Source organism: Podarcis tiliguerta (assembly GCF_965153285.1).
Source record: "Podarcis tiliguerta genome assembly, chromosome: 8".
Taxonomy (NCBI): Eukaryota; Metazoa; Chordata; class Lepidosauria; order Squamata; family Lacertidae; genus Podarcis; species Podarcis tiliguerta.
In genome coordinates, this window is record NC_139541.1 from 4,943,547 (window position 1) to 4,971,080 (window position 27,534).

Sequence of the window (27,534 nt, forward strand, 5' to 3'; positions counted from 1 at the left end):
TGTGAATAAACAAGAGCTGTTTGAAGAATCGCTGTGTCGTCTGATATGTTCACCCACAACTTAACACTGTAAGTGATGGCCCATCTGAAGGCAACAAGGTAATCCCCACATCTGGAGCCAGGGCAGGCTCAGGCCCCTGACTCGGCCCAGCTGGTGCTTGTTGCAGGGGAGCCTGTGCTGACTGGGGCTCTTCAGGATCAGGCCCCAGACTAGGTTCAGATGCTGCCTGAGGCAAATGATCCGGTGTGGACTGAGACTTCTCTGGTTCCGAGTCCGAGCCCGAGTCCCAGGCCATCACAATGTTGGACCTCCGACCTACAAATCTGAGAAGAAGTCAAATGAGGTTTCTCCCCATCAGATCAGGACAAAGATATCATGGCCTTAGTAGCTTCCTTTTTAGACACAATTTAACCAGGAACAAACCATCCTTTTGGGGAATAGACAGGGCGAAGCAGAATACCTAAGTGGGCGCGATCACAGCGTGACCTTACTACCCTCGACAGCTTGACCCTTGCCCTTTTAAATTACTGCAGTAACTTGAAATGTTTAATATCGTGATGCCAATACGGCAAGAGTCTTGATAGCACAAGGATGGAAGAATGAGGAAATCCCAACGAAAGAACAGTGGCAAGAGAAATCGGTGAGCTATGCGGAACTGGCTACAAACTGCGGGAGAATGACAACTGTGACTTAAGGAAGAATGGGAACTTTTTACAAATTATCTAAAAAGACAACAAAATGAACTGGACTCCTTGGCAGGTTTTGAATAAACACACACAAATTGATCGTGAAGCTGAGGCTCCAATACTTTGGCCACCTCATGAGAAGAGAAGACTCCCTGGAAAAGACCCTGATGTTGGGAAAGATGGAGGGCACAAGGAGAAGGGGACGACAGCGGATGAGATGGTTAGACAGTGTTCTCGAAGCTACCAACATGAGTCTGACCAAACTGCGGGAGACAGTGGAGGACAGGAGTGCCTGGCGTGCTCTGGTCCAGGGGGTCACAAAGAGTCGGACACAACTAAACGACTAAACAACAACACCACACAAATTAATAACAAGGTAGATAGATAACATAAGGATATGTATAATTTTATATCATGCAGAGAATAATACGTGCAGAGAAATCAGAGAAAGGAGCTGAGGGAGTCCCTGGTGGGGGGGGGATGGAAGGGGGGAGGGGGGAATAATGTATGGGATTACAGTCATACCTCATGTTACGTTTGCTTCATTATACTTTTTTTCAGGTTACGTCCCGCGGCGACCTGGAAGTACCGGAAAGGGTTACTTCTGGGTTTCGCTGCTCGCGCATGCGCAGACATGCAAAATGATGTCACACGCATGCGCAGAAGTGGCAAACCGCAACCCACGATTGCGTTCTGTTCATGTTGCGAACAGGCCTCTGGAACGGATCCCATTCGCAACCAGAGGTACCACTGTAAATGGTTTGATAATTTGTTATGTTGAAATTGTTTAATAAAAATATGTTTTAAAAATAATATTGTGATGCCAATAAAGGTACTTGATTCGATTTGAATGAGATCTTGCAGAGTAAGCAAGATCTTGTGTGATTTGGGGCAAAACCTCACCCAAAATCGGTATGATCTTGCCTGAAATGGGTGCCAATGGCAGCACTGGTTCTCTGCCAACGGTGGATGCGGCAGGGCGGTGGATGCAGTGGATGCAGTGGCGGCAGGAGCAGGTAGGTGGCGGCAGCAGTGGCAGCAATGGCAGCAGTGGTCCAGCAAGGCAGCGCTTCCTGTTTCATCCGAAGCAGTGGAAAAGGACACACCGCCCCTGCGAGGAGATAGAATCATAGAATCATAGAGTTGGAAGAGACCACAAGGGCCATCGAGTCCAACCCCCTGCCAAGCAGGAACCACCATCAGAGCACTCCTGACATATGGTTGTCAAGCCTCTGCTTAAAGACCTCCAAAGAAGGAGACTCCACCACACTCCTTGGCAGCAAATTCCACGGTCGAACAGCTCTTACTGTCAGGAAGTTCTTCCTAATGTTTAGGTGGAATCTTCTTTCTTGTAGTTTGGATCCATTGCTCCGTGTCCGCTTCTCTGGAGCAGCAGAAAACAACCTTGCTCCCTCCTCTATGTGACATCCTTTTAATAGAATCTCAACATGTGTAATGTTTAGACGAAGAAAAAGGCAAGCATGAGGAGGAAGTGGGTAGAGAACATTTTCCCTCCCTTTCTCTTGACGCTAGAACCCACCAACCTCCAACGAAGCTGAATTTTGGAAGATCCAGAACAGATTAAAGGAAGTCCTAGATTTCCCCAGTGAAATCTCCAGGCAGGGCTGTGTGAGAAGGCTATCTGAAATCCTGAAGAGCTCTGCTGGCCAGTTTAGACAAGCTAGACCCAATAGTCTGACCCTGTTCCTATGTAATGCACTCTAGAGGTGCAGGGATAAACACTAACTAAAACATAAAAGATCATTCCAATGGCTATTTGGTCCAACATCCGGTTCTCACAGTGGTCAGTCTGAAGCTCCAATGGGAAACCGGCAAGCAAGTTATGGAGTCCGTGACAAACTAGTTGGTCTGAGCAAAATTCAGAACAGAGGGTTTTCCATGCATATTGGGTTCTGCTGCGGAAACATAGCTTAATAATGTGGAACTCCAAAATCCTGGTTAAAATTTAGGTGAGGGAAGTATCAGAAGCACCCCCTCTCTCACAGAATCTCAGACACACACACCTTTATTTAAGAACCTGATATCGTAGAGCGGATGGGCAGACTAGAGGCAGGCAGCCGCAGACATTCTGGAAAGGGTTAACTGATATTTGCAAAATGACCAAATTGGAATTTTTTCGCAGCTGACTAATGTACTCTGGGCTATCGGGCGTGGTTATCGGCTCAGCCCAAAATGCAGATAAAGCCGTTTACCATGGCGGGTCCGATAGATATGGAGTCCCGAAGTGTACGGGGCCTATTTCTGTGTAATGTTCCCCACACCTACAGGCAAGATATAAAAGTTCGAAGTCTCGGGAATCTTATTCCATTTGCTTCTCAGCTTCTTCCCCTTATCTGAGAGAAAAATGAGCGGACTCGTGAGTATAGCTGGCAGAATCCTTTTAGCAAAAATTAATATATTTAGGTGAGGTTGTGAATTGTCTTTGTAAGGGTGGAAAATTCATAGCAGGTGGGGATTCACCGCAAGCTAGCATCTCTTGGAAGGAAACAGGGACCTTTACTTCACCCAAAACTTAACATTTCGTGAATTTTGAAAGAACTTGCTTTGGTTTTGAATGAACTCATTTCTGTAACTACAGAAATCCTGAAAATGGGTCTCCCCAAGGCAAAAACCATTATTGATCAGCGCATGAAGGATATTGAGCAGCAGAATAATCTGGCCTATATTAAGAAATTTAGTGCTTGGTACGCTTATCTGCCCCCCTCCCACTTTGATTTTCGGGCACCTTATTTGTCTACCTTAACCATTCCAAAACTCAGATGGGCCTTTACACTGGCCAGACTAAATATGTTACCCTCAGCTGTTCTCGAAGGTAGATATCAAAAAATTCCATTCGAGAACCGGCTCTGCCCCTGTGGAGCTGGCTATGTAGAGACGGTGTCACACATTCTCTTGTCTTGCTCCCTACATAAAGATCTCAGGGACGAGACCATTATCTGCCATCCCGGGCCGCTCTTGTGAAGCCAAATTGTTCTCACTCCTAGCCGACCAGAACAGCTCCACAACAGAGAAGGTTGCCAAATTTATCGAGAGAGCAATGAGACTGAGAGCTGTTATCTGAATGACACCCGTGTCGTCACCCGGATTCCTCGCCTAGGATCTTATGATTATTATCATTATGTTTTATTATTTTATTACCTCTGCCAAGTTTTAAGTACTGAGATTATTAATTTACCTAGGGTTTTAATAGGTCACAAGATTTTATGGTAACCATATTTGTAATGTATTTTTGTTGGTGTTTGTCCTTTGATGCTATGGCCTGTCGGCTACGCAAATAAAGTCTACTACAGAACGATTTTCTGACAGCAGAGTAGGATTATATTGTTACACACCACACCTGAGTTCAGATTCCTTGGAAAGAAGGTCAGCAGAGACTGTGATGTCTTTAGCATATTTGGCTTTATTTACACATCTGTACAGCGTGTGCATAGGATGGAGGGACTCATAGCATCAGCACCCCATCAGATCTTGCTTCTCCATGAGTCACAGCTTTGGATTCGGCACAGAGCAAGCAGGTCTCTGTGTCTCCAGGCTGCTTCCAACTCAGTTCTGTCACACACTCTCTGGCTACTGTGCTCCTACCTAGCAGCTAGGTGAGCAGGTGAAGGACAGGCCCACTCTTCAGCCTAGAGGCCCACCATCACTTGTTGTAGCTCTTGGAACCTGGCTCATTCTTTTGGGATGCTGATGAGGACACTTAAGTGGCCAGCTGAGGTCACCGGCTTCCTCAAAAACTTGCCTGTCTAGCTCAGCAACAGAATCCCCCCTCAACCCCACAACACAATCAAAACTTTGAACGTCATGGATGTTTAAACTGAAAATCTGGCATGTCTCTTGCAGGGTACAGGAGATCTGAGATCCAAAGAAGGATAAGAGAGGATCCCGAGATTTGGGGGGGGGGGGGGAGCTCTTCCACAGGCAACCTTCAATTTGGTGTGTTATTCCAAGGCCTGTGGAGGTTCATAGTATGGCAAATTGGGGCAGGGCATTCTGCGTGGTGGCCCCTGACTGGGGAATGGAATTCCACCCACTGAGGGCAATGGCTGTTGAAAACATGGATAATCACACTCAGGCTTACTCCAGCCTCTGAAGCCAGTTGAATGATTCCTAGCTACTGAAATCATGACATGTTGTCTTTACTAGACTGCTTTGATTGAATGTTGCGCTCCTGTTTTGCATTGGATTGCTTGATTGTACACTGCCTGGGTATTATTTTAATGAGAGGCGGTTCACAAATATTTTAAATAAAGAAGCCAAGAAGTGAGGCATGTCTTGGGGAGATTCTCTGAAGGTCCTGCAGGGGTCATTCAGTGACACCCCCCCCCCCATTGGACTGGTGGGAACAAAATGCAGCCTCTTTGTGGGAGTTGGGAAGAATAGAGCTTCTGGTTCTCCTCTGCATTCCTTGGGGAAATCCTGTTCCTCTTCTAATACCAGCATGGGGCACTGGTAATATTGCTCTCCCAGGGCATTGGCGGTCCCTGAATGCAACAGGGAAGCTGCCCATGTATGGAATCGCTGTGCATTCTTCACCTGTGGTGCTGGGAGCTTCTCAAAGGTAGCAGAAGGTTCAAAGCTACCCACCCACATTGAGTTCACTGCCATTAGCCCAAAATCAAACCAGTTCTTCCCAAAGAGGGTGGTAGTGTCGGGGGGGGGGTACCTAGGGGGTGTGCAAAGAGGCAAGGGGTTGGCAGAGGAGTCCTAGAGATGTTAGTGACTCTCAGACTTTGAAAAGTTGGTTATCACTGTATCTAGTCCATCCATTTTGTTGAATTGACTAAATAATTTTAATTGACTTAATGTGCCATGTGTCTGTTTTGAATTCTATTGTGTTATTACCTTGCCCAGGGTAAGGTAGTGGGCCTTGGGAATGAGGTTATGGAACCAAGGGGGGCAGTGACCCCTAAAAGTTTGGAAACTACTGCTTTAAATGGAGCAACTTCCAATTGTGTGTTTGCTGTCCTATTTTATCTTAATGGAAAATATCTCCCCCTCCCCCTTTTCTTCCCCCAGGCTGTATTAATCGCTGTTCTGGGGGTCTTCTGGAGCCCAGCTTTAGCCACTTTCCAGGTAAACAGAATCATCTCTTTTTCACCATGGTAACACTTCAAATGACGTAACCATTGTGGTGGTATTTACTATACTATAGTATAGTTTTTTTTATCCCACTGCATGTATGCCCTACACAACACCAGCATGCGGAAGTGAGCAGAACTCCTAAAATACTGTGAAAAGTGGGACTGGCAGAAATGAAGCAAAATGTAAACAGATAAGATAGAAGTACAGTGGTGCCCTGCAAGATGAATGCCTCGCAAGACGGAAAACCCGCTAGACGAAAGGGTTTTCTGTTTTTCGATGCGCTTCGCAGGACGAATTTCCCTATGGGCTTCCTTCACAAGACGAAAATGTCTTGCGAGTCTTGAGATTTTTTTTCGCTCCCCACCCCCTTTTTCTAAGCCGCTAAACCGCTAATAGCCTTTTAGCAGCTAATCCGCTAATCCGCTAAGCCTTTAATAGTCTTTAATAGCCGCTAAACCGCTAATAGCGCTAATCCGCTAAGCCGCTAATAGGGTTGCTTCGCAAGACGAAAACACCACTAGACGAAGAGACTTGCGGAACGAATTAATTTCGTTTTGCGAGGCACCACTGTACTGGTGGATTTGCAGATCTAAGAATTGCACATTGTTTTGGACAGAGTTGTATTCTGCCCCTCCGAAAACATAGGGAGCTCTCAGTTTGTTAGCAGAGAATGGCAATTAGAACATATTACTCCGGTATTGTTCATTTTGCATTGATGATCCGTTAGCTTCAGAGCCCAGTTGAAGATGCTGTTTATTTATACCCCTAAACTGGTATAAACTGGACGTGGTCTAAACCACTGGGCCTAGGGCTTGCTGATTGGTCTGTCGGTGGTTCAAATCCCCATGACGGGGTGAGCTCCCATTGTTCGGTCCCTGCTGCTGCCCACCTAGCAGTTCAAAAGCACATCAAAGTGCAAGTAGATAAATAGGTACCACTCCAGCGGGACGGTAAACGGCGTTTCCGTGCGCTGCTCTGGTTTGCTAGAAGCGGCTTAGTCATGCTGGCCACATGACCCAGAAAAACTGTCTGCGGACAAACGCCAGCTCCCTCGGCCAGTAAAGCGAGATGAGCGCCGCAACCCCAGAGTCGTTCGCGACTGGGACTTAATGGTCAGGGGTCCCTTTACCTTTAAACTGGGAATCAGCTCCCTTGAGGTTCAGCATCGGAACTCCTGTCACATGGCCAAGTGCCCACCTGCACAGTAATGGTAGTGCCAACACTGTGGCATGCCTCTGTAGGGGGGACCGTCTGACCCCCAACAGTGGTGTAGCGTGGGTTGTCAGCACCCAGGGCAAGGCAAGTAATTTGCGCCCCCTAACCCGAGGCAAGGCAAGTAATTTGCGCCCCCCCCCCGCTGCACTGTCCCTCCCCCAGATAGTCCCTCGCTCTCTCTCCGCACCGCACCGCACGCCTGGCACCCTCCCCTCCACAGTGGGCGGCGACCCGGCGGCTCGGATCGGATTCGCACAGCCAGCACTGCAGTGAGAGAGAGTGAGTGAGCCAGGTAGGGGCAGAGAGCTGCGAGTGCGAGCGCGCCCCCCCCAGATGTTGCGCCCGGTGCGGCCGGCCCCCCCTGCACCCCCCATGCTACGCCACTGACTCCCAATACTGGGTGCTGTTAGAAGTCAGATTAAAACCTGACTCTTTCAAGGATCTGTTGGTTGCTTCCCAATACTGCAAAAGAGATCATTCCCCCCTATTTTGCTTATTATTTGTCTTTTTCATTTTTGCTCCAGTTTTTCATGCATTTAATGGGGGGTTTTTTCCTGCTGCTGTGTACTTTGGCATACTGCCTAATAATGGGGTTCTTTTAAGTGATTATCTCATTAGTTACTTTGATTTTTTATAAGAAAGTTTAAGTGAATTACACTTTTTAAAATATATATATACTTAAAGCACCCTTACTTATGTCATACTTCACAACAAGGAATATGCAAAAAATAATAACAACAATTGGGGGGGGGGGTATATTTACTCTCAGGTTTACAGAATCCCAAGCTACAATGGTGATTATGTCCAGCAGACTGTGTCCATAGATAATGAGAATCAAGTGGCCAACATCCACGTCTATGGAGGACTCTGCTCCTCAGATACCATTTTTGACTACAAGCATGTAAGTCTACCTGTTTCTGTCTCACAACAACCTTCTGGGGTCCTCTGCAAAAGAGACTCAGGTGACAGAGGGTGGATCTGAAGGAAGGTGGAGCCACCATCTACCTTTTTTGCAGCTATGGAGGTCTGGGACTGGTCAGTGCCTGGTTGGGAGACTACCTTGGAAAAACAGGAATTCTGCCTTCGGTTCATTAATGGAAGAAAAGTGGGCTTAACAACACAGGAAAGAAAGAAATCACACCAGGAATAACCAACATTTTAGGCAGAAATGTTTTTTTATTCAGCTGCATTCCATCAATCCATCCATCCATCCATTCAGTATCATCTATTTAAAATAAACTTATTTTGGGGTGATCACAGACATTGTAAAGGGTGATGGCAATGGTGAGCACCCGTCAGTCACATTCTGAGGAATTTGTTTCCAGAACAGTCAAATTCATCCATGCTTTTGCATGAATGGCTTTCTTCGCTCCGTAAAATAAGTCAGCTCGACATTCAACATACAGATTGGCTTTCTGGCAAGAATGAAGAACTCGTTGAGTCTATCCAATTTTGACACAATAGGAGGAGTTAGGTTAGTGACTCAAAATCCACTTTTACAAGAGTTAGGCCCCTTTGTTCACCAATGCAGGCATTTTCCTGAATTTGTTCACACACAGTTTGTAACGGAGAAGGTGGTCATTTATTTTCTTTTTAAAAAATCGTGTTCATACAAAATGTGGCTTTAGAAAAATGTATCATTAGTCGCCTGTCACTACTTCTGAAATTATTAATGCATTTCAGTCTTTCTTGCCACTATAAGTAAAAATGCTACAAAATGAGGTTGAATAATCAGTTGCATGACATCCAAATGTACCGTATTTTTTGCTCTATAAGACTCACTTTTTCCCTCCTAAAAAGTAAGGGGAAATGTGTGTGCGTCTTATGGAGCGAATGCAGGCTGCACAGCTATCCCAGAAGCCAGAACAGCAAGAGGGATCGGTGCTTTCGCTGCGCAGCAATCCCTCTTGCTGTTCTGGCTTCTGGCATTCAGAATATTTTTTTTCTTGTTTTCCTCCTCCAAAAAGTAGGTGCATCTTATGGTTTGGTGCGTCTTATAGAGCGAAAAATACGGTATTCGAACACCTTTCATAAAATTGGACAGTGGCCTCAGAAAGATTCTTGTTTACCATGGGCCTCTAGTTCAGACTGAAAGCCAATGTCGATTCCTACCTTGGGGTGGGAGCGAAAAGGAGCCTGGAAGTCCCAGTACCTTAATCTCAATTCTTATTCTCCTTTTGTGAATGACAGGGATACATCGCCACTCGGCTCTTTTCTCGACGGGCCTGCTTTGTCATGAAGATGGAAAAAGACTACATTCCAGAGCTGGAAGAAGTTGGGCGGCTGGCATATGAGAAGCAGGTAACTGCAGAGTTCATTACAGACATCTCAGTGTATATATCATACACTCTACATGCCTATTCAGTTTATGCACTTTGGTTTTTTAAAAATATGTTGTTTTGTTTTTTCCCATGTATACATCCTCTAACAATATTTCTCTAATTAATTTTATAATGAATGATTTTAGAGTGTTATTTGTACTGTTTTATTGTTGTTAGCCGCCCTGAGCCCGGCTTCGGCTGGGGAGGGCGGGATATAAATAAAATTTATTATTATTATTATTATTATTATTATTATTATTATTATTATTATTACAATTTTCCATATTTCCCCCCTCCTCCCCTAGACTTCCCTCATACTCCTATTTTGTTTTATTTCCATATTACTCACCCTGTGTGTTGCTTCCCTAAAAAAATTCCCAATACATATAATCTTACTTTTTTATATATACAACTGTGTTTGTTTATTCAAACCCTGCCAGTGAGTCCAATTCTTTATGTTGCCTCTTCATATATGCTGTAAATGGTTTCCATTCTCTTTTAAAGTCTTAGTTATCCTTTTCATGTAATTTATCTGTTACTTTTGCCAATTCTGCATATTCCATAAGTTTCCCTTGCTTTGTTCTTTCATTGGTATTTCTTCTGTCTTCCAAGCTTGTGCTAATATAATTCTTGCCGCTGTTGTTGCATACATAAATAATTTCCAATTTTCTTTTTTTAAAAAATATTGACCTAAAATTCCTAGGAGGAATGCTTCTGATTTCTTAACAAAAGTCTTTTTAAACATTTTTTTCAAATCATTATATATCATTTCCCAATAATTTCTAACCCTTGTGCATTCCCACCACATATGATAAAATGTACCATCTTTTTCTTTACATTTCCAACAGGTTTTAGATCCCTTTTTATACATTTTTGCCTCTTTCTCTGGCGTCATATACCATCTATACATCATTTTCATATAATTCTCTTTCAATAAAATACAAACTGTAAATTTTAAATTCACCTTCCACATCTTTTCCCAGTCTTCAAGTTGTATATTGTATTCAGTCTATGCACTTTGAATCATAGAATTGTAGAGTTGGAAGGAACTCCCAAATCGAACTCCCTCAATGCAGGTGTCAGGAACGTGGCCCCCCAGAGTGCAGCGGAAGAGTCAGCCTCAGAAATTGAGCTGAGCAAGCAAGGGGCTGACTCTGCAGATGAGAGCTGTCTGTCTGAGTTTAGAGAGGACAGACCGGCACCCCTCCTTCCCAGGGAACAAGCTATTAGCTCCCAAGGAGAGGAAGAGTTGGAATTTGACCAAAGCTTTGCCAGGCAACCAGCAGATAAGCCAAAGTCGGAGGCTGTGTCTTCTGGGGAAGAGACAAGCCAGCCATGAAGTCCCTGTACAAGGAGGTTGGAGAGGCTCAGAGAGTAACGGAAGGGAAGGAGAAGAAAGGCAAGATTTTGGCATCCTTCCTGTTGGGGGAGGGATGATGAGTCAGACTGAGCAACTAAGGTTAATGAGAGCAGGTAGAATGCCATGCTCTGGGTGTGTTTTTCTTTTAAATAAACTTATATGAAACTGACGGAGAGTCGTTGCTGCTTATCAGGCTGCTTGCTGTCCCTCTGGAAATGAGTTACTTCATAAACACGTTCCCTTTTTAGATGATGAACAAGATGATGTCCCCCAGAAACGTGTGGGTGAAATATGAACCCAGTGACTCTTTCTTTGGAGAAATCAAGGAGTGGCTTGTTTTCGGCAGCTCCATCGAGAAGCTCTGCAAGAACGTGCCCGTTTACAAAGTTGAAAAAGTTGAGAGTGAGTATTCACAGTCCAGCCAAACAGCTGCTTCAGTTTGGAAATGGAACTTCCAGAGTCATTGAATGTTGGAAGTGCAATGGAAATGCAGATCAAACTAGACTAAAAGGGCTCCGCAAACTGGAGTGGCAGGTTTTTTGGATTGGTTACTGAAGAGGTGTGGGAATGTTCGGGGTGGCAGGACAGGATACATTGTCCTTTCTAACTTGTGTTAGGGACACGGGTGGTGCTGTGGTCTAAACCACAGAGCCTAGGGCTTGCTGATCAGAAGGTCAGCAGTTTGAATCCCCACAATGGGGTGAGTTCCCATTGTTCAGTCCCTGCTCCTGCCAACCTAGCAGTTCGAAAGCACACCAGTGTAAGTAGATAAATAGGTACCGCTCCAGCGGGAAGGTAAATGGTGTTTCTGTGCGCTGCTCTGGTTTCGCCAGAAGCGGCTTAGTCATGCTGTCCACATGACCCAGAAAAACTGTCTGCAAACAAACGCCGGCTCCTTTGGCCAGTAAAGCAAGATAAGCGCTGCAACCCCAGAGTCATCCACAACTGGACTTAATGGTCAGGGGTCTCTTTACCTTTAACTTGCGTTAGCAAGTTTCTTTGCTTAGCAGAGTTTACATTCCCCCTCTCATGCACAGCAGATAGCTGGTTGCAGGCTTGTGTAAGCCTCTCACTATTATACAATTCAGTCTGTTTCAGATTGAATTGCATATTCCTGGTAAGTTCCCTTGAATCCCTCTTAAAAGAATAAAGACGCGACAATCTTATTCAAAGTCGATAAAAGAAGTTTACTTACATCAGTTCACAGTTGGATCCCTGAAGGCAGACTTAGTTACAAATATGTACATGTGGATCTACCCCATATGGGGAAATAATCCCAGTGCTTCTGCTAGCTAAGAAGCTAGCAGAGCATTCCTAGATAAAAGCTGGTCCAATGAAGAGGGAAGAGAGAGTGTGGTGCGTGACTCGTCCTTTTGTTACCTGGACAGGTAAGGTCACGGCCACCTTCTATCACATGCAAAGGAAGGATGCTCCAGCCAGGAGGAACAGGAAGCTTTGACTGGCTGGACCAGACATTCCCCTGCATGTCTTCTCTAGCATTACAAGCAATGTTGTACTTGACTGCTCTCAGTGGATTACATCCAATAAGAGGACTGTCTCACTAACTGCCTAATAGTGCAATCTTATTCAAGTCTACGAAGCCCCACTGAGTTCACAGGGACTTGCTCTCCACCCAGTAAGTGGGTATAGGATTGCAGTTTTCAGGTCTCAAATTTATTTTTTATGCGTGTGTGTAATTTGTTTTTCTTGTCTCCTCTCACCTAGGTGGATTCCATGCCGGCGGCTGTGCCAAGGCTGGCATCCTTGGCATTCTGGGCATCACCATCTGCGGAAACCTCAACCTGTAGACCTCCTGAGCTGCCTCCCAGTATTCCATGCTCTTCCAAGCTTTCTGCCTCCCCGTGAATTATCTCACTTTCCTCAGCTTCTTGGGCTTCCTTCTACTTCCCTTGAAAGCTACAGCCCAACCCAAGACCTGTTAATAAAGAAAAGCAACTTCCCAACTCTCCCCGCTCTTGGCTTCTTATTTTCAAAGTCACTACAGTGGTACCTTGGTTCTCAAACTTAATCCGTTCCAGAAGTTCGTTCCAAAACCAAAGCGTTCTCCCCAGCAACTACAAAATAAGGTCCTTTCGCTGTTTAGCTCCTGTGTGGCATCTGCAGCGACAAAAGCCATCAACGATCATTTAAGAAAATGCATTTGAGCCCCCTGGATAGAAAACTGAATGTACATTTCCAAAATATAAGATAAAAAAACATATTTTGTTATGTGCAAATGGCTTTAGATACCTATTAGGTCCGTAAACCACCATGTAGCATATATTCAACACAAAAAACCAGTGACAATTTGTTGTTGACAAAGGGCCCCATTACCTTCAGGAGCTTAGGGCCTCATCAGACCTAAATCTGGCCCTTCATTCCTCAAGTTTGCTGCCCCAAATCCCTTAGCAGTGTGGTGTAGTGGTTAAGAGCGGTAGTCACGTAATCTGGGTAACCGGGTTCGCGTCTCCGCTCCTCCACATGCAGCTGCTGGGTGACCTTGGGCCAGTCACAGTCTCTCAGCCCCACTCACCTCACAGAGTGTTTGTTGTGGGGGAGGAAGGGAAAGGAGAATGTTAGCCGCTTTGAGACTCCTTAAAGGGAGTGAAAGGCGGGATATCAAATCCAAACTCTTCTTAGCAGGAGATGCTGTTGAAGCCAAGGCAACAACAGCAACATGTGTCTATGGGGCCAAGGAGGCAGTGGCTCCGAAGCGTTTGGGAACCACTGCCCTAGATAGAACCCATCTTCAGAGTCTGTCTTAGCTAAGAAAGATGGGAACAAGTGATAAAGAACTAAGCATGTCTCTGAGCATTTACAGCCAGGGGGTGTGTGCGCCAACATTTTTGTGCCTGAGGGGTGTCTTCCCAGTGGTAGATATACCTGCTCCACTCTCTTGCATACAGCTCAGCTGCTTTCTCACTCATCAAATAACCAATCTGGTAACTGGGGTGGTGGCACTTTTGAAACCCATCCTAGTGCTGAGCTAGGCAGAAGACCAGGTGCTGTCTCTAGCTTATTCATTTATTTAATACCCCTCCACTCGGTGGGGTCATCAATATTTTGCTCTGGTGGGTGCCCTGATGTGGCCCACAAGCCAGGTTTTCGCTAGTCCTGAAATACAGCCTACCTTTTCGCTCATTTCCTCAGCAGCCACAACTCTTCCAGATTAAATATATTTATTAATTCCATAAAATTTGTATACCTCTTGATGGTTAATGAAACACATCTAATGGTTTACAAAAGAATATAGCAATTAAATAACTACAATGTTCAAAAAAATTAAAACCAGCAATAAACTAAAAAGACATCATTTTGTCTATGTTTCCGAGCACAATTCAAAGTGTTAGTGCTGACCTTTAAGGCCCTAAACAGCCTCGGTCCAGTATACCTGAAGGAATGTCTCCACCCCCATCATCCAGCTGAGGTCCAGCGCCGAGGGCCTTCTGGCAGTTCCCTCATTGCGAGAAGTGAGGTTACAAGGGACCAGGCAGAGGGCCTTCTCGGTAGTGGCGCCCGCCGTGTGGAACGCCTTCCCTTCAGATGTGAAGGAAATAAGCAGCTATCTTCTCTTTACAAGACATCTGAAGGCAGCCCTGTTCAGGGAAGTTTTTAATATTTAATGCTGTATTGTTTTTAACACTTGATTGGAAGCCACCCTGAGTGGCTGGGGAGACTCAGCCAGATGGGCGGGGTATAAATAATAAATTATTATTATTATTATTATTATTATTATTATTATTATTATTATTATTACTATATTGTCTAAGCAAAAATGTTTTCAGCTGAAAAGAGCACAGTGAAGGCGCCTGCCAGATATCGATGGGAGTTCCAAAGTGTAGCTGATTAGAGACATGCTATGACTGCAGAAAGGCCTCTGCACCTCTTCAGGGTAGGGAGGCCAGCTGAGTACCAATTTGGGAATAATAATAATAATAATAATAATAATAATAATAATAATAATTTATTATTTGTACCCCGCCCATCTGGCTGGGTTTCCCCAGCCACTCTGGGCGGCTTCCAACAAAGATGAAAAATACACTAGAATGTCACATATTAAAAACTTCCCTGAACAGGGCTGCCTTCAGATGTCTTCTGAATGTCAGGTAGTTGTTTATCGCTTTGACATCTGATGGGAGGGCGTTCCACAGGGCAGGCACCACTACCGAGAAGGCCCTCTGCCTGGTTCCCTGTAACTTGGCTTCTCGCAGTGAGGGAACCGTCAGAAGGCCCTCGGAGCTGGACCTCAGTGTCCAGGTAGAGCGATGGGGGTGGAGACGCTCCTTCAGCTATACTGGACCGAGGCCGTTTAGGGCTTTAAAGGTCAGCACCAACACTTTGAATTGTGCTCGGAAAAGTACTGGGAGCCCATGTAGGTCTTTCAAGACCGATGTTATACGGTCCTGGTGGCCACTCCCAGTCACCAGTCTGGCTGCTGCATTCTGGATTAGTTGTAGTTTCCGGGTCACCTTCAAAGGTAGCCCCACGTATAGCGCATTGCAGTAGTCCAAGCGGGAGATAACCAGAGCAAACTGAACAGAAATCTAGCTGTTGAAACTTAAGGTGCTACTTTTGTCTCTTTGTGGCAAATTAGGTTGTGAGGAAGCGATGGAGGCTAATGCTTTATAGAAAGCCCCTCTTACCTGCCCGGCCATAAACACAGAGACCGGTCTTCTCACCTAGACTGAAGCCTCTGTGGTTGCATGTTGGAATTTTAAAAAATGAGACACAACTGAGTGCAGTGCTCCATGTCGCATTATTAAATCTTCCTTCAAATTTCAAGAAATTGAAATCAAGACCCATTCATGTTGTAAACATTTTTTATTATTCTTCAAGTGCTGATAGCTGGATTGGACTTTGAAAACTGAGCAGTGGCTGGAGAGGAAAACATGGACAGCGAAAAGGTTGTTGTGAGGAGAACAAGGAAGGCAAAGAATCGCTCTATGGACTCTTGGCCAGCATTTTAGCAACTGGGAATGTTGCCGCAGAGATAGATGTTGAATAAGCCACGTAGGATCCCGACATTCGCACACCCTCGACTCTGCAAGGGGAGGTTGGTTCCTGTGAGGGGGGAAAACACAACACAATTATTAGCAAAAAAAGTATCAGACACAGTGCTGCCATCTCCAAGATATGGTTGGCCTTTCCAAACTGGGGGCCTGTAAAATAAATCCAGGTCGTGCACCCCTAAGCAGCTTCTACGCCAGGAGTCAGCAAACTTTTTTAGGAGGGGGCCAGTTCACCGCCCCTCAGACCTTGTGGCAGGCCAGACTGCGCACATGCGCGCACACACAGTGGAGGGGGGCTCCTCTCTCCCCCCAGCCCCTCCCCTCCCCCTGCTTTCCTACCTCCTCCAGCACTCTGCCTGTGGTTGGGAGCTGGCAGCGGTGGTGGCACCTCTGCTTTCCAGGTCAGCTTTCCTGGAGCAGGCGCGCCAAGCTCCGGCCAATGCCCCACGATGTGCCCGCCACAATGCCCACAGTGCGGCCATGGTTGGAGAGGCCAGCGGGCGGGTGGCGAGTCTGGGCTGCGCCTCAGCATGTGGGCGGCGAGGCTTCGGATTGGCTGGCATCAATCAAAGCCCAGCTCCCTTCCTCTGCAGGGCGGAGAGAAGCCAGGAGGAGGGAGGAGGTGTGTGTGAGGGGTGGGGGAATGGCGCCCGAAAAAAATGCAAAAAAGTATGGTGCAGCCCAAACGATCACGCCGATCCAAGTAGCGATTCTAGGACTGTCCACAGGCCGGATCCAGAGGGCAATTGGGCCTAATCTGGCCCGCAGCCCTTAGTTTGCCGACCCATGTTCTACACATTCTGCAAAGCCACGTCTACACAAGAAGCTTAAACTTGCTTGGATTGAGTTTGGCTATCATGCAACTGTTCCCTACAAAAGTCTTGGCACTGGGTGTGGGTGTGTTTGCTGGTGATTAATTTCTTGCTGTAGTATTTTACCCTTCTACACAGCCCCATATCCCAAGGCTCTTTCAGGCGGAAATATCTGGGTCAGTGGTTCCCAAACTTTTTTTGGACCATCCACCCCCACCCCAGTTCCATTGACCCCTCCCTTACCCATTACCTCGGAAGTCGAATGGAATTCATTCCGGAAGTACGTTCGACTTCCAAAATGTTCAGAAACCAAGGTGTGGCTTCTGATTGGCTGCAGGAAGCTCCTGCAGCCAATCAGAAGCCGCGGAAGTCACGTCGGACGTTCAGGTTCCAAAGAACATTCACAAACCAGAACACTCACTTCTGGGTTTGTGGCATTCAGGAACCAAAACGTTTGACTCGCAAGGTGTTCAGGATCCAAGGTACAACTGTATTCCGAATAAGGGTTTGCACAACCCACTAAGGAAGACAGTGACACACTAAAATTCCAAATAGTAGGAATTAACTGCACATTTATCCAAAATTCAGTTTAAACTATTTCGTTTAATGAATTCAACAAAACTGATGAACTTGATCCCGTGATACCAGCTTTTGCCCCTCCAGTGCCCCCCTGCCACCCCATTGCCTCTTAGAGGGCCCCCTGATATATGGGGGGCACTACTGCGCTCTTTAGAAACCACTGACCTAGAGGTTTGAAATGGGTTCAGATCAGCAGAGGTGTTCCCTGTGCTGTACAGAAAATGGTAGGAGCAGAACATCTAAGCAAAAAACCCACATCTGCTTAAAGGAACCTTAATCTGAGCTCACCTCTCCCTTTGGCTCAGCAGCCAGGATGAGGCCCTCCCATTCCAAGAGCAGTTTGAGCAGCCTGCACAACTGTCAAGTGGGGTTTGATGTCCTGCTCCCTAGTGGAGACACTGTTTAGAAAGGATAGGAAGGCCACCACCTCACCTCTGTGTGTCAACCTGACTGGTCATGATCTCCTACTACCTTCCTTAACCTGGTCCCCTTCCAGATGTTTTGGACAATGTCTCCTTCCAGTCCCAGCATCATACAGCCATGCTGGCTGGGTGTGTGTGATGGGAATTGTAGTCCAAAACACCTGGAGGGCAACAGGTTGGCAAGATTATCTGCCCACTGAGTTTAACCCCACACAGCCATTTCTTACGGGGTCTTCGCTGCGAGATCACATTCACCCAGTGCTATACCAGCTGCACTGGCTCCTGGTGGAGTACAGGATCAGGTTTAAGGTTGCTGGTTTTTACCTTTAAAGCCCTATACGGCCTAGGACCCTCGTACCTACGGGACCGCCTCTCCTGGTATGCCCCACAGAGGAACTTACGGTCTTCAAATAAAAACATCTTGAAGGTCCCAGGCCACAGAGAAGTTAGGCTGGCCTCAACTAGAGCCAGGGCTTTCTCGGCCGTGGCTCCGATCTGGTGGAACACTCTGTCACAAGAGACCAGGGCCCTGCGGGACTTGACATCTTTCCGCAGGGCCTGCAAGACAGAACTGTTCCACCAGGCCTTTGGCCAGGGCACAGCCTGACTCCCTCCATCAGCAATCTTCGTGGAGCTCTGGCCCACTGGTTGCCAGTGGCTTGAATTAATTAATTTTATAATGAATGATTTTAGAGTGTTGTTTGTGCTGCACCTTTGTACTGTGTTATTGTTGTTAGCCGCCCTGAGCCCGGCTTCGGCTGGGGAGGGTGGGATATAAATAAATTTTATTATTATTATTATTATTATTATTATTATTATTATTATTATTATTATTATTCTGCAGCTAGAGAGGAAGAGAAACCTGCCCCACCTTTTTCCTTGGAGGCGTAGTAGACAGGAATCCCACTGCAGAGCTGCTCAATGGGGCTTCCAAACTGAAGAGTGTTCTGGACACGGGTCTTGCCAACCAAGAATGTCAAGTCACTCTCCGGAAGGGTGCTCTTGGACAGCTGTGCCAGGGTGGGATGAAAAAATTGGAATTACTAGTGGAAAGTTATCATGATCAGAGATCATGCTTGGAGATGATCAAGTGCAGTGCTGAAAATCTCCCTCACTTTTTATAAACCATTCGTCATCAATTAAGTAGAAAAGAGACCGCATTCCAAAATCAGGGACGTCTTACCCATAGAGGCTGGTGGCGCAGGGCACCAGGGCGCCAAGTTCTGGAGGGTGCCAGGGAAGAGGCAGAGGCTGGACATGGCACCTCCCAACATCAGCTTGCCACCCTCGCCCGCGTCCATGCCACACCGTGCTCAAAGCCTCCGCCTGCCGTGGCCACCACGGCACGAAGTGGCCAGCTGAACTGGGAGCCGCCACGTCCAGCCTCCGCCTCCTCTTCCCCGCTGGAGGAGCTGCCCGCCTCCTCCAGCCCCGCAAAGCTGGGCATGTTGCTGGCAGCGCCGTCCTCCCTAAAAAAGGTCGGCAACTCCCTAAAAAAGGTCGGCAACCATGGCACTGGATACGCTTAAGACGGCCCTGTCCAAAATTATCATAGAATTGTTGAAGAAGGATCTTTTAGCTCAACCTCCTGCAAAGCAGGAATCAGAGCTCTGAGGAGATTTCACCCCTCCCATATCCAAGAATCTCCTGAGGAGTCTGCTGATTCTGCAGAGAGGAGGAGGCGTGTTCTGCTCTCTACTTATTCTGCTCCAGCACCACATCAAAGAGTCGGTCAGTGAGTGAGTCAGTCAGTGTGTGGGTCAGTCAGTCAGTCAGTCAGTCAGGGAGAGAGAGACTGAGTGTTAGAGATTGTGTGTTTAGATAAGGTTGCTGCTAAGAGCAGCTGCAGACACTCAGTGCGGTTTAGCATCCATTTATGCTTAGGCTCATTTAGCTCTGTATATAGTTGTATAATAGTTGCAGTTATAGAATAAAGAGAATATTCTACAGATCTGCTCTCCGAGTTGTTTATATACTCTGCTGGACTCTGCTATACTCTGCTGTGCGACGACTGTCTACTTGTGGAAGTGAATCCGGTGCTCACAACTCTAAGCTGTGAGTCCACAGCACTTTGACCTGTTCCTGTGCAGAAGGTGGTCTCTGGAAGTGCTACCCAGCTCGCCTAGCCCAGTCGGGGCTGAAGTGGATGAGTCCAGTTAGTGGCACTGGCTCAAGGGCGATGCTGACAAGCTCAAGTATCCCTGACAGATGGCCATCCAACCTCTGTTGAAAAACCTCCAATGAAGGAGAGCCCACCACCTTCCGAGGGAGTCCATCCCACTGTTGAACCCTTCCTGATCCATCTTCTATGCCCAATTTCCTCCACAAATTCCTTTGTTAGCCCCTCCCTGTGGCTCACCTGTATGCCTGCTCTGCTTATGGCAGCAGCCAGGGAGAATCACAAGAGGTGGCCGTGCCAGACAACGGAATCCGTGCCTGGTGTTGAGTTTCCCATTTCAGCTACAGATTTAGCTACAGATTTAAAGCTAATGGGAGTGATCCACATATTTTCCTGCTTGAATTTGTCTGTGGTTGATTTCTTCATTCCACACACCATTGTGATGTTTAGGACAACTTCATTTGGTCAGAACAATAGCGGCTGTTGGAGAACTCACAAAAGTGCCAAGGCCTATAAATTTCATGAGCTTCTAAAGAGGTAAATCAAGCCTGCATGATCAGAGCTGGGCGCCTGGTTCAGCAAGAAGACCAGGGCAAGCTACTGTCTATCAGGCCAGCTCAAGGCTGAGAAAATTTTCCTGCACATTCTTGGCACTTTCATAAGTTCAGTTCAGTTCAATTTATTGTGTTTAGTGAGCAGCCATTACACACACAAAAATAATAATAAGAATAATAATAATGCTAATAATAGTGGTTTACATTTCTACTTCCTGACCTCTACAGGATAAATCATTTCTCATTCAATGTTTCATTACACGAATCTGTAAAGCCTTGGTAAGAAATTTGGATGTTCTAAAGGATATAAACCTCTCTACATCAGACATCAAAAAACAGGTATTTGCGAGACACGTCCCTCCTTTCTGCGATCTTAACAATGGGTGGAAGTAATTGTTTCTGAGCTCATTATAAAAAAGGGCATTCTAGAAGTACATGAGTTACCGTATTTTTCGCTCTATAAGACGCACCAGACCACAAGACGCACCTAGTTTTTGGAGGAGGAAAACAAGAAAAAAAATATTCTGAATCTCAGAAGCCAGAACAGCAAGAGGGATCACTGCAAAGTGAAAGCTGTAATCCCTCTTCCTGTTCTGGCTTCTTGGATAGCCGTGCAGCCTGCATTCGCTCCATAAGATGCACACACATTTCCCCTTACTTTTTAGGAGGGAAAAAGTGAGTCTTATAGAGCAAAAAATACGGTATGTCTCCTATTGACACAGAGTTGCAGCCACAAACTCTATCCTGCTCAGACTCTATCCTTTATGTCAGTCCGTCGAATAACGGAAGGACGTTTAGTCTTGCCTGTGTAAAGGCTATCCTCATTTTAACATTTGGCAAATCTATCTTGGCAGGGTTGCATAAAGGTAAAGGTAAAGGGACTCCTGACCTTTGGGTCCAGTCGTGGCCGACTCTGGGGTTGCGGCGCTCATCTGGCTTTACTGACCAAGGGAGCCCGCGTACAGCTTCCGGGTAATGTGGCCAGCATGACCAAGCCGCTTCTGGCAAACCAGAGCAGCTCACGGAAACGCCGTTTACCTTCCCGCTGGAGCGGTACCTATTTATCTACTTGCACTGGCGTCCTTTCGAACTGCTAGGTTGGCAGGAACTGGGACCGAGCAACGGGAGCTCACCCCGTCGCGGGGATTCAAATCGCCGACCTTCCGATCGGCAAGCCCTAGGCTCTGTGGTTTAACCCACAGTGCCACCCGCGTCCCGCAGGGATGCATACAATGGAATAAAAAAACATACACTTAGTTAGATTGACAGATGTTGAGCTCAGTAGTTTGCGATTGCATCTTGGAGTCTCTAAGCCTTTGAAGTATTAATTCTTTAGCTCTCTCAAAAAGATGAAATGGGGGGGGGGGATGGAGTATTAATTCTTTAGCTCTCTCAAAACCCTGCGTCACAAGAAAGGAGGCAGAGGGTCCCAGCCTCATGGCAGCAGATTCCATATCACATTTGCATGAGTTTGGGGTCATGTCTTCCAAAATGGTCATGAGGGATTTTGATACATGCTTGGTGGGGGCGGAATTAAACAAAAAAAGCAGAGTTAATCTAAGGGCTTTGGCTTGAATGGGCATTACACCCAGTTCTGCAGGGAGCAGTGCTATTTTGGTAGAGGTAGAGACTGGCAGGAGTCTCTCCAGTAAATCAAAATTGGTCATGGCCCACGGTGATGCTCCATAGAACATCTCTGGCAGCACCCTGGTCTTATAAAGTTCTAAAGTGGGCTGCACCAAGTTACCCCTTTCATGGAGCTGTGCAGACCATTAGCCTGCCCACTGAAAGACCAGTGGTAGATATAAGAAATTAGATTTAATGAGAATAAGTTTAATTATATAAAAAAATGTGTATTGGCAATAAGTAATATGAATTTGAAGTATGGAATAGACGGGAGGTTGTGTCTTTAGTGTTAAGACCAATAGATGTTTTATTGTTTGCTAAGAATATTATGTGTCTATGGTTATTTTTGTAATTTGTGTATAATTTGGTATTTGTGTTTTTTGTTTGTTTGTTTGTCTTTCTTGTTGTATAAATAAAAAACTTTAAATAAAAAAAAGAAAGAAAGACCAGATTGAGATACTTAAATGAGAATACTTGCTCCAGTGTATTTCCTTCGAGCAACCAATTGTAAGTTTTCTTAGATTTGCCAAACATCATAACTTTAGTTTTTTGGTAATTTATAGTAAGATGCTCATTCTTTCAGTCCAAGGTGAACCGATCCAGCAGTCTGCACAAGCCCAATTGGGTGTAGGAAATCAAGATTGCATCATCTGGACACATGCATAAAGCAGTGTGAGGAAGCAGTTTCTCCTGATATCCTCTCAAACACTCTTGAGTTTTCACATCTCTTCTCATGTAGGCTACCAATCAAAGCATATAATTTCCACTACAATACCTTCTGCCCTTTGAAACTGTGGAGTGTCTCCAGGCTTGGGAATAGCTCGAAATCCATTGCTGCTACAACACAGACCCTCTTCCGAAACAGCCTTGCAGCAAAAAGGCCCTATCAAATGCAAGAAAAGGCAGGTTTTAATTATAAATCCAAAGATTCAAATTTCCATGGATCTGTCCGGAATTAGTGGGTCTGAATTATTATCTGCTCTTGGGGGGGTTACCTTTTGGTAATCCCAGACGGCATCCCATCCGTTCCACCCATTATAGTTGTGGATATTGGCCGTTTGATCTTGCTGGTTGACCTTCACTGCCTGGTGGGTGCTGCTGTCGGTATTTCCTTGGTGCTTTGCAACAATAACCTAGGGAGTTTTAAAAAGGACTGTGATGAATGAGGCAGGCGGTAGGCATGCAGGAGGGGGGCTATGAAACTGCCTTAGCTGGGGATGGAGGGGGTTTCAGCTACCAGAGTGGTGCATGCTCTGGTTATTTCCCGCTTGGACTACTGCAATGCGCTCTACGTGGGACTACCTTTGAAGGTGACTCAGAAACTACAACTAATCCAGAATGCGGCAACTAGACTGGTGACTGGGGGCGGCTGCCGAGACCACATAACACCGGTCTTGAAAGACCTACATTGGCTCCCAGGACGTTTCCGAGCACAATTCAAAGTGTTGGTGCTGACCTTTAAAGCCCTAAACGGCCTCGGTCCAGTATATCTGAAGGAGCGTCTCCATCCCCATCGTTCTGCCCTGACACTGAGGTCCAGCTCCGAGGGCCTTCTGGCGGATCCCTCACTGCGAGAGGCCAAGTTACAGGGAACCAGGCAGAGGGCCTTCTCGGTAGTGGCACCTGCCCTGTGGAACGCCCTCCCATCAGATGTCAAAGCGATAAACAACTACCTGACATTCAGAAGACATCTGAAGGCAGCCCTGTTCAGGGAAGTTTTTAATATGTGACATTTTAGTGTATTTTTCATCTTTGTTGGAAGCCGCCCAGAGTGGCTGGGGAAACCCAGCCAGATGGGCAGGGTACAAATAAATTATTATTATTATTATTATTATTATTATTATTATTATTATTATTTTCAAGTAGACTGTATCAAAGCTGGACATCAAGTCATCATGAAGATTTACTTTTTTAGTATTATTTATTGAATGTATCTCCTGCCTTTCCTCCACAGAAAAAAGCACAGAAAGGGCAAAGTATATCTCCAGGTAGACAAACTGTGTCCTGACCTCTGAAAGAAAAATAACAGTATATGTCAATGACATATCCGGCAATGTCATCCAGCAATGACACAGTCCAGCAATGGGAAGGACAAGTGGGGGGGGGGAAGCTCCTTGTTTGGGGAGACACCCTCCCCCACCCCTTCTGCCATCATCCATGCCAAAGAATACCAGGGAGGCACATTTTTGCTTGTGATTCCGCCAGATATGCACGTGTTTTTTTAAATAATTCCCTTTAATATCATGCATTTCCACATGCTATTTTCACTAATACGTTCGTTTTTATGCACAGTTTTTCTTAATAAATGCATTTTTGTCTACAAAAAAACAACAGCAGTTGAAGAACTGCATCGCGAAATTCAGAGAAATGTGAATTCTGAAGGCTAGCCATGTTTCTGTTCACATTGTTTTAAGAAATTCAAATCAGGTGGGTTCATATTAAAATGTGAACCTGACTGACTGAGCTTCTCCCCCGTACTGGACCTCAGAACCTAATCTATCCTATCAGGCATCTGGGACAGGATGCCCAGTGGAGATGGCCATAAAACAATAAGAAAGCTCCTTAACTGGGGTCAGCCCCTTTCCCCCATCCCAACCTTGAGAAATGGTGACTTACATCACTGGCTGAAGAACAAGTCAGGGAGACAAGAAATACGAGGACAGCCTGAAGGAGAGATCGGATTTGCTCATTAGGTAATTATTGCAGGTTAAATGGCATGTTGAACAAAATGCAATGCAGTACGATAAGTGAAGGGCAGAATGGCAAAAGCTCCCAGGCTCAATCTCTGCTGGCATCTCCAGGTGGGGCTGGGACCTCTCAAAATATAGGTGTCCATCAGCATCTTCAAGACCAGCTTGTCTTCCATGGCTACCATATGCACAAAGATATGCATCTCTCTTGCCCAGAAACTTGTTTCAGATTACAAACCTTCATAAGGCGATTAACCACGTCTATTCTTGCAGTGCAAGAAATAGATTTTTTAAAATCTATTTTAAAATCTATTTTAAAATGCAATTTTAAAAAGTAGAGACATCACCTTGCCAACAAAGGTCCGTATAGTAAAAGCCATGGTTTTCCCAGTAGTGATGTATGGAAGTGAGAGCTGGACCATAAAGAAGGCTGATCGCCGAAGAATTGACGCTTTTGAATTATGGTGCTGGAGGAAACTCTTGAGAGTCCCATGGACTGCAAGAAGATCAAATGCATCCATTCTTAAGGAAATCAGCCCTGAGTGCTCACTGGAAGGACAGATCGTGAAGCTGAGGCTCCAATACTTTGGCCACCTCATGAGAAGAGAAGACTCACTGGAAAAGACCCTGATGTTGGGAAAGATGGAGGGCACAAGGAGAAGGGGACGGCAGAGGACGAGATGGTTAGACAGTGTTCTCGAAGCTACAAACATGAATCTGACCAAACTGGCAGTGGAAGACAGGAGTGCCTGGCGTGCTCTGGTCCATGGGGTCACGAAGAGTCGGACACGATTGAACGACTAAACAACAACAATTCTCGCAGTGCAACCGCATTAGCCGATGGCACCAAAAGAAAACAATGGTTATCACTACCGCGGGGAAGCTGGAAGCAGTACTTACCAAAATCTTCATTTGATCCACCTGCCAGATGTTTCCCAAAAAGAGGATTGAAAAAATCTCAGACTTTATGCTTAAATAAAGTTTCCATATCAGCAATTCCAAGGTCCAGAAAGATTAGCGAGATCTGCAGCAACCTAAGTAGCTCCAGGCTGGCATTAATCCCAGCTAAAAGTGGTTGGCAAATAACCTAATCTTTTGTTTTAAACAGACTTCCAGCCAAGTCCTAAAAAGATTTTTTTTCACTAGTAAGTTAGAACCAAGCACAAGGAGGTGTGCTCCTAATAGAAAGCTTTAAGGATGCAGACTTCATTCAGTGGCTGTTGTGTAGTTGAGCGTGGCACTTGCAAAAACCCCAAGGGTGTGCTAGCAGCTTGCAGGTATACGGCAGAATACAAATTTAATTAATTATTATTGTTATCAGGAACCAGGAGTGCTGAAGCTGCTTCTGAGTCACAGAATTGTAGAATGATAGAGCTGGCAAGCCCACCAAGGGTCATCCGGTCCATACCTCGGCAATGCAGCAATCACAGCTCCAGAATCCCTGACAGATGGCTATCCCACCTTTGCCTAACCTTCCAAGGAAGTCCATTCCACACTGAAGCAGCTCTTACCCTCTGAAAGCTGTTCCCGGTGTTTATCTGGAATCTCTTTTCTTGCCGTTGGAATCCATCGGTTCAGGCCTTCCCCTCTGGAGCAGCAGAAAACAAGCTTTAAAAATGTATATACCAAATGAAAAGGCATACATATGTGTGTATACAGTGGGGAAAATGTGCCCTGAAATGTTAATAAATGTACCACACGAATGATAATCTATGTTGAAAATGCAAAGAAAAAGAAGGTACTTTTTATCATATGTGGTGGGAGTGTCCTAAGGTGAAAGACTTCTGGGAAACAATTTATAATGAGTTGAAAAAAATGTTGGAAAATACATTTATTAAGAAACCAGAAGCCTTTCTACTTGGAATAATAGGACTGGAATTGCCCAAAAAAGATGTTAGACTGTTTTTGTATGCCACTACAGCGGCAAGACTTTTATTAGCCAAAAACTGGAAATCGCAAGAGATACCAACAATAGAAGATTGGCAGATGAAGATGTTGGACTTTTTGGAGCTGGCTGACTTGACTGGAAGAATCCGCGACCAGAAGAAAGAGGAGATACAAGAGGATTGGAAGAAATTAAAAGAATATTTAGCTAAATATTGTAAGATAAGATAAATAGAAAATTCTTAGAAGAAATTAATAGGCTTAGGGGTAGAATAAGAATATGTGCTAGTAAATATTAAGGATTAGAATAGTGATAACGGAAAAGAGATTAGTAAATGAAAGGAGTTAATATTATTAGAAATATGAATTTAGAGAACTGTTAAACAGGTGTTACAATGAAATTCAGTTAGAGGGGATTTGAGGAAGTCAGTTATTAATGTAAAGAAATTAGGGATTTGAAGTAATAACTCTTTTTTGTGTCTTTTTTCTTTGTTCTATGTCTTGTAATGTTTTTCTTGTTTCTTTGTGATAAATGTGAAAATCAATTAAAAAATTGGAAAAAAAAGAAATGCTAATAAATGTACCTGAAAACTTAAAAAAAAAAAAAAATGATGAAGAAATATGGTGAACTGGAAAGATGGAAGGACAACAGAGAAATCTCTGGAATGCAACGAACAGTTTTTCTCCATTAACGCCGAGTGAATCAATTATGTCAATTCCAAGGAAAGCAGCTGGTCTAGAAGCAGAATGCATCATCCATGCTCTCCCTCTATGCTTCTTCCAACAGTATTAGCATAACCCAAGAAAAGCACGATGTCAGCCGGGGCTGGGAGAGAAATTAATTGGATTCACATTTTAATGCAAACCGGTTTAATCCCATCGTCATGGGCAGCTCCTCTTCCAAAGAGGATCTGGGTGAAGATGGTTTGCACACAAACACACACACACACCAAAACTGGCAGCACTCAGATCTTGCGCTATGCTATAAAAATATTTGGAAGTTGGTGACTGCTGAGAAAATACAGTCACAGAATTGTAGAATCAGAAGTTAGCACAGGATAAGGTAAAGGTAAAGGGACACCTGACCATTAGGTCCAGTTTTGACCGACTCTGGGGTTGCAGTGCTCATCTCGCTTTATTGGCCGAGGGAGCCG

At 45.4% G+C, this 27,534-nt stretch overlaps 2 protein-coding genes across 2 annotated transcripts; one reads left to right on the plus strand and one right to left on the minus strand.

Annotated features, from left to right (window-relative positions):
* The first annotated feature begins 2,919 nt into the window (after positions 1–2,919).
* LOC310683898 (gastrokine-2-like) lies at positions 2,920–12,649 on the plus strand. The gene is made up of 6 exons (XM_083454370.1): positions 2,920–3,063; positions 5,724–5,780; positions 7,774–7,905; positions 9,195–9,305; positions 10,934–11,087; positions 12,411–12,649. Exons 1-6 carry the CDS (start codon positions 3,052–3,054, stop codon positions 12,491–12,493), a joined length of 549 nt encoding a protein of 182 aa, XP_083310496.1. The 5' UTR covers positions 2,920–3,051; the 3' UTR covers positions 12,494–12,649.
* A 2,838-nt stretch (positions 12,650–15,487) lies between these two features.
* Positions 15,488–25,454, minus strand: LOC310683902 (gastrokine-1-like). The gene is made up of 6 exons (XM_083454375.1): positions 25,397–25,454; positions 24,423–24,470; positions 22,802–22,939; positions 22,582–22,689; positions 18,379–18,517; positions 15,488–15,746 (listed from the first exon to the last, which is right to left on the minus strand). The coding sequence occupies exons 1-6, from the start codon at positions 25,406–25,408 to the stop codon at positions 15,649–15,651; spliced, it is 543 nt and encodes a 180-aa protein (XP_083310501.1). The 5' UTR covers positions 25,409–25,454; the 3' UTR covers positions 15,488–15,648.
* Positions 25,455–27,534: the final 2,080 nt, after the last annotated feature.